The 7,245-nt window shown below is 31.5% G+C and overlaps 1 protein-coding gene across 1 annotated transcript; it reads right to left on the bottom strand.

The window, feature by feature from the left end:
* Nucleotides 1–1,613: 1,613 nt before the first annotated feature.
* Nucleotides 1,614–4,774, bottom strand: LOC127074015 (4-coumarate--CoA ligase CCL1). The gene is made up of 5 exons (XM_051015272.1): nucleotides 3,415–4,774; nucleotides 2,338–2,533; nucleotides 2,013–2,226; nucleotides 1,840–1,948; nucleotides 1,614–1,733 (listed from the first exon to the last, which is right to left on the bottom strand). The coding sequence occupies exons 1-5, from the start codon at nucleotides 4,516–4,518 to the stop codon at nucleotides 1,614–1,616; spliced, it is 1,743 nt and encodes a 580-aa protein (XP_050871229.1). The 5' UTR covers nucleotides 4,519–4,774.
* Between the last annotated feature and the right edge of the window lie 2,471 nt (nucleotides 4,775–7,245).

Raw genomic sequence — 7,245 nt, 5'->3', positions numbered from 1 at the left:
AAAATCATTTTCAACCGCTTCTCCAAAGAACCGCTCTAAAGTCCCAACTGTAAGCTCGACCTTTATCCACCTAGCCAAGTTGACTCGCTTTCAGCTGGTAGAATACTACTTCTTGGTCGAAACCAGCTATGCATATTTGTTTTCCAATTTTGGTAATTCTTGATGGACGTCGAAAATATGAGCTAACAGGTATTCGTATGTAAACGCATATTAATATCAATTTGTCTGATTTTGACTTTTATTTAAAACGTACATTATTTTAAAAAAAAATGCAATACACAGGGGCACTAGACCAATTGGTGCCTCCTCTCCTTTTTTACACATGAGCGCCAATTGGATTGTCAACATCAAATACATTAGTCAATTCAATCGACGCCACCTCTTTAACTTAGAGAGCATGTGCCAATTCATCTGCGCAACCTCTTTAAAATGGGGTAGTTTGGGAATTAATCTGAAAAATTGATTTTTTATTTATTTTTAAAAGTGAGTTGGTTGAGTAAAAATTTCTGATATTTATACCCAAATGATATTTACAAGAACTATGATATTCTTACAAAAAAATTTCATACATGATATTTACAGGGTAGAATTTAACAAATGAAATTATTCTTGCACAAAAATCAAGACATCATAAATTATAAAAAAAATAGAATATATATATATATATATATATATATATATATATATATATATATATATATATATATATATATATATATATATATATATATATATATATATATATATATATATACACGGTGTTGGTATTAAAAACAGGTGAAAACTTATCATTTCCCTATTTAAAATCATTGATGACGCGAAAAAAATATGTTTCATTTGCATTTGACAGTACAATTGTTCTCTCCAATAGTAGTATTTGGCACCAAAGATACCATTACAAGACCCAACTTTTATGCTACTGTTATCTAAATGTTAGATGAATTGATATCACTACATACTATCTAGCCCTTCAAAATGGTAGAAAGAGCAAATGTTTAGCAATGAAAAGGTGGCAAAAGAGTCACACGCTTCACAACTACAAGAGTTTACTCATGCTTTTGATAAAACCTGTAAGCAAAGAACCATTGTTATTTCCATCTAAGTTTCCAAGTTCGTTGGGATCATAGCCAACATTGACTTGCTTCGGTTTCAAATCTGCAAATTGTGAATAAATCAGGTTGAGAACAAGCACAACCGTATGTTTAATGAAGAAAACAACATTGACTTGCTTTAAAGGACCATTAGATCAGAAAAGATCAGAAAATGCAGCACATCATTTTCATTCTATGCTCCAAGTAAGGTGCAATTCAAAATGAACCAAAGAAGCCATGTCAAATCATGGTTAGATAGTCTTAATAGAATGTTACAAAATGGATACAGATGCATCAATAGAAAAGTTAAGGTCACCTATCATGAACCTGTAAGGAAGAACAACCAGTAATAATCAGAATCACTGCTCAGTGCACACACATTCTTAAAAAAAAAATATTCTTTCGTGTGCACACGCATTACATGTTCCAACTATAATTATTTAGTTGCTGAGACATCTGCCTAAACATCTTTATCAATGAAATGAAAATGAATGGATTAGAAAAGATAGATAATAAAAATAATCATACCACTGGTCCTTCGTTAAGTCTTGCCGTTAATTCCTTTCGCAGAATTTTGCCCGAGGCAGCTTTAGGAATAGCGTCCATGAAATAAACTCGGTGTATTCTCTTATAAAGTACAACCTGCCAATCACACACAACCTATTAATATCACTTTAACTTCATAACCCTTAATAACAAAGAAAATCAATCTACTAATTTGATAGTAATAATGAAAAGAAAAAAAAACCTTTTGTGAAATGTATTGCTTGATTTCATCCTCAGTGATCTTTGAACCGTTTGATCTAACAACAAATGCTACCGGGACTTGTTCACCAACTTCAGCTTTCAATGTGAGACTGAAACCAACACCATTAGTTAATAATAGGGAAAAAATTGTGTTATTAGTTGTTAATTACTTACGGTACAACAGCAGCTTCAGAAATGTTTGGGTGAGCAATCAGCAATGCTTCAAGCTCAGCAGGAGCAACTTGAAATCCTTTGCACTTAATCATTTCCTTTAATCGATCAACAATGAAAAGTTCATCATCATCGTCAATTAAACCAATGTCACCTGTGTGAAGCCATCCATCTTTGTCTATAGTTTTCTTTGTAGCCTCAGGATCATTTAGGTATCCTAATCACAGATAACAAATCATAATGATTTTAAACTCATTTAGGTATCCTAATCACAATTTAAAACCAATTGTCATGCATTAATAGATAAAAGTGAATAATAACACAGCACCTTTCATAACTTTCGTGCCTCTAATACAAATTTCACCCGCTTTGTTTCTTGGTAGAGAAGCATCGGTTTCTATGTCCACTATTTTCATCTCGGCGTTTCTCACCACCGTGCCGCATGCACCGGGTTTTGTCTTAAACGGTTCCTTTGCAAATGCTAAGCTAACAGAAAGTGGTCCTGCCTCTGTCATTCCATATCCCTGTAAAATAAAACAGTACAGACAAAAAATAAGAAATTCAATTTTCATTATTGTTTTGCAAGAAAATCTAATAAAATCAATCTCTAAACAAAATTAGGGGGTGTGCATGGTTTTAAAACCAACCCAAATTGAATTATATATATATATATATATATATATATATATATATATATATATATATATATATATATATTCAATTTTTAGTTTTAATTGAAAATAATCATTAATATTCATTTTTATCAAAGTGATATAGATTATTATCATAATTAAAAAAATAATTATAAAGATTTTTTTAAAATTTCTAGTTTATTTAACTATTATTGTCTCATTTATATTTGATTCGATGGCTACATCACTTTGTGTGAACCAATTCACAATAGTATGCATCGATATGGACATGATTCCGGGCTACACCGTCCCACAACTACCGCAAACAAGGTTGATCTTAACACTTGTCAATCATATAAAAAAATTAATCAAAGCATCAAAGCAACAATAATAACAATTAATAGCAACAAGTACCCAAATGAATTAAGTGACACAAAACTCTGATGAACTTCTTACAAGAATAACAAAAACAAGTATTACAACAACAATATTAATGCTTGTAATGAACTTATCAACACAAAATTCGCAGAAGAAGGATACAACTCCATGGAAAATCAGAACAACAACAATGGTGGAATATCCAAAAGATATTAGTGTTAATTTTGAGACATCCCTAAACAAATGTGTATTAAGTGTTTCATAAGTGTGTGTCTTACACATGTCTAAATTATTATCGACATTGATATAGAATCTATTTTAGTGCTTACTATGAAAATGACAAAAAAAAAAAGAAAAAAAGAATAATAGTAGTTAGAAAAGGCATGTCATCGTACCTGTCCAAGCACAATCTGTGGCATCATATCCTTGACAGCTTGTTCAAGTTCCATTCCCATGGGTGCAGCACCTGTTATCATCCTTCTAACAGACGACAAGTCGTATCGATGTAACTTTCTACTCTTTACCAACACTAAAACAATAGGTGGCACAAACGACACTACCGTCACTTTATACTTTTCAATCAACTGTAAGGTCTTAAACTCAAATTTCTCCAAAATCAATACCGCAGCACCAGAACGAATTCCACACAGTAAAATCGAGTTGAGCGCATAGATATGAAACATAGGTAAGACACAGAGTAACACATCCTCTTCGTTAGTGTATTGGTGAGGATTTTCACCATCAACTAACTGAGATATTGTTGTAACTAAATTCTTATGTGTTAACATAACTCCTTTTGGAAGTCCAGAGGTTCCTGAAGAAAACGGCAGCGCAACGACGTCGTTAGTGTTTATTTTCACTTCCGGTACTTCGTTTTCATCAGCATTCGTTAAAACAGAGAAATCAACAACGTCTTCTTCCAATGATGATGAATCATCGATGCACACGATTTTGATGTTGTTTCTTTTTGCGAATTCGTTGATTTTGCTGACGTATGCTGATTGAGTTACGATGAGTTTCGTTTTTGTTGCGACTGCTTGTATCGCGAGTTCCGATGAGCTGTACAAGGGATTGGCGGTGGTGATAACGGCGCCGCGGTACGAGGCACCGAGGAAAGCGAGTGCGAATTCAGGAGAGTTACTGAGTACGAGCATGATGACGTCATGTTGATTGACTCCGATAGTGTTTAAACCCGAAGCGATTTTGCGGACGGTGAGGTGGACGTCGGAGTATGTGAATGATTCGCCGGTGTCGCCGTTGATGAGGCATGGACGGTTATGGAATTTAGAGAGGTTTTCCAAACAGTAAGAGTGTAATGGAAGGTGAGTTGAGATTTCAATGTCTGGAAGTTTAGAACGGAATATGAATTCTTGTTCCACGCCGTTAAATCTCTTGGCACCAGTGATGAAATGATTGCGAAATTGTTTGTGAATTTCACCATTTCTTGAGCTGAATGGATGAGAAGTTGAAGAGAACGCGTTAAGAACAAGCTGTCTCATTAGGTTTTGTTCTTCGATGAATCAGTAGCAAGAATGTAATGGAAGGTGAGTGAGGTTTTGTTCTTCCATGAACGTTTTATATTCTGTTATGGTTTTATTCTTCGATGAACGTTTTATATTCTGTTATGGTTTTGTTCTTCGATGAATCAGTAGCAAGAATGTAATGGAAGGTGAGTGAGGTTTTGTTCTTCGATGAACGTTTTATATTCTGTTATGAAATGGATAGTTTGTTTGTTTTTGTTGAACAATAAAATATTAAGTTGAAGTAATCGAACTTCATGCTCGAATTTAGAAATGGACATAGCTTCAATTCGGAGTGGGATGGGAAGAGAGGCAGGTTGGCGGTAGAAAAATATACTATTAATTTTTTATAATTTTTTATAATTTTTTTAAATTTTTAATATGTTTAATAAATTTTTTTTTAGTATAACAAACATGTAACTTTCAAGCGGGAAAGTTAGAAGACTAATTTTCCACGTTGCCTTCTTTTTCCTTCTTTTTTTCTTGAAAAAAAAAACAAACATATGCATGGCAGTTGCCTTCTCTTTCCCTATTTCAAACATAAGCAACGCACACGAACAGTGTAACGGAATCATAAATCTCTCTAATCATTTAAATATTTATATATTTTAATTGGATATTACACTAATTTTTATTTATAAAATAATTATTATTTTTAAATTAAATATTAAAATAATTATATTTTCAATTTTTTTGTCAAATTAATTATTTTTTAAATAAAAAAATTATACGACAAGACCGATCGTCATGGTTGTCTGAGAATACTTTTTTGCATTAAAACATCAATCTTTATTACGCATGCATGCACATGATGCATGGCGTGTCACATGTTTTTTTTATTTTTTTATTTTTAATTATTTTAATTAAAAAATTGAAATAAAATCAAAAATTAAAATTAATTTATAATATTAAATTATTTTATACGTCGATAAGGTCTCTAAAATGACAACAGTGAAACATGTCCGTCTCTTTAAAAGTTTGTCAGAATTGATTATTGAATTCAATTTAACATTTGTGTCAATTGAAATGACGAATTCATTTATATTATCCGATGCTCATGTTGTTGTCGTCTGAGGTATATGCAGGCAAAGTCTCCAAAATGGCAACATTCCTTAGAGTATAATGCGTAGCAATTAAAAAATATAAAAAAATTATACTTAAATTAAATTATTTTATGCTTTATATCATTGTGAAATATGTTGTCCCTTTCATTATTAAATTCAATTTAAGTTTTCACCTATTGAAATAACCAATTCATTTGTATTCTTCTTCCTTCAAAATTCTATAAATATTAATTCTCACTTTTCACTTCACACACTCATTCCTTCTATTTATCTTTCATATTTTTATTTCAAAACCATTCTTAGGGATGGAAGAAGCAAATGTAATTAAGTAGAAATGTTGTCCTTTAAATTATTTATTTAAATTTAATTAATATATTTATTAAATGGGAAATATTTTTGAAAAAAAAAATCTAAAATAATCATATTTTCAGGGAAATCGTGGGAGAACTTCTAAGCAGGCGAATGCGTCGGGATGTGGAATCATGAGACGTTTCGATGATGCGGATTTGTGTAATTGAATTCTATTAAATAATATTATAAATTATTTTTATTTTTTTTACAAAACATACTAAACCCAACCAAGTTATTAGAATTTCAATTGAGCCTAATTGAATTCACTAAATTCGTGTTTTAAATTTTATAAATACATATATTCAGGTTATTTTCTTAGATTCTTAATACCCTACATACTCAAAATTGAACAATTTGAAAAGTGATCCAATAGCAAAGTCACATCAAAATTTAGGTCAGAATAAATTGAACAATTACAAAACCGATTTATATTAATGTTTGTTGTTTCACGGTTTTAAAAATTAGTCACATATGAAATTATCGGGTCAAGTCGCGTACTATATCGCTCTCTTTAAGACGTTTTACGGCATTGTCCAAAGTTATGCAAATCAATCGAACTACTCCGCCGCCTTCAGGGTAAAACAGCTCAGTTCTATATTGTATAATTACTACTTGAACAACAGTTAATCGGTCTAGAAATACACCCTCTAATGGTATAAAGATCATTCAAATATGATATAAATATCACTTGTAGTATCTAGTATAACAACCACTCATAATAATTTCCCAAACCAAGAGAAATTTAAATAATTCTCTAAAGAGAATTCAAAAATTAATACTTGTAATTTCTCAACTCAAACGAGGAGAAATTGACATAATTCTCTAAAGAGAATTCAAGAAAATACTCGGAAAATTCAACGAATAGAAAGAAAGGGGAAGAAGTTGGGGCTTAGACAATTAGAAAGACGCAGAGTTATGAGAGTGAGGAAGAAAATACTCAAAATAAGTTTTTGGTGTATTTTGAAATGAAACAAGAAATTTTCTTATATAATAAAGTGAAGAATGAAATATATCTCACCTAATCAATGTGGGACGAAGAAAAATTTTCAACTAACACAATGTGGGACTTGACAAAAGGAACTTTTTCAAATTCATCTCCCTATATCTGAATATTGACATAATGTTCCAACAATCCCCCATTTGAATTTAAAAAAGTGTTTCAAAAGTATCGTCAAACGTTTATAAGATTGTGCATAAATAAAGGTGTCTACGACTTGAACCTTTGCGTAGCAAGTATGATTCTGATTCAACAAGAGTGGCACAGTTGTCTTGAACTCTATCTCAGACATCA

The sequence above is a fragment of the Lathyrus oleraceus genome, chromosome 4 (assembly GCF_024323335.1).
Source record: "Lathyrus oleraceus cultivar Zhongwan6 chromosome 4, CAAS_Psat_ZW6_1.0, whole genome shotgun sequence".
Taxonomy (NCBI): Eukaryota; Viridiplantae; Streptophyta; class Magnoliopsida; order Fabales; family Fabaceae; genus Lathyrus; species Lathyrus oleraceus.
The sequence above is the reverse complement of the archived record's forward strand: the minus strand, read 5'-3'. Positions and strand labels throughout refer to the sequence as shown.

Bases quoted from the DNA above. Each gene is read 5' to 3' on its own strand.
- LOC127074015 (XM_051015272.1), bottom strand. From the start codon at position 4,518: ATGAGACAGCTTGTTCTTAACGCGTTCTCTTCAACTTCTCATCCATTC. The intron at 2,534-3,414 runs GTACGATGACAT...TTTATTTTACAG, and splicing joins CACAGATTGTGCTTGGACAG to GGATATGGAATGACAGAGGC. The intron at 2,227-2,337 runs GTGCTGTGTTAT...ATCTGTGATTAG, and splicing joins AGGCACGAAAGTTATGAAAG to GATACCTAAATGATCCTGAG.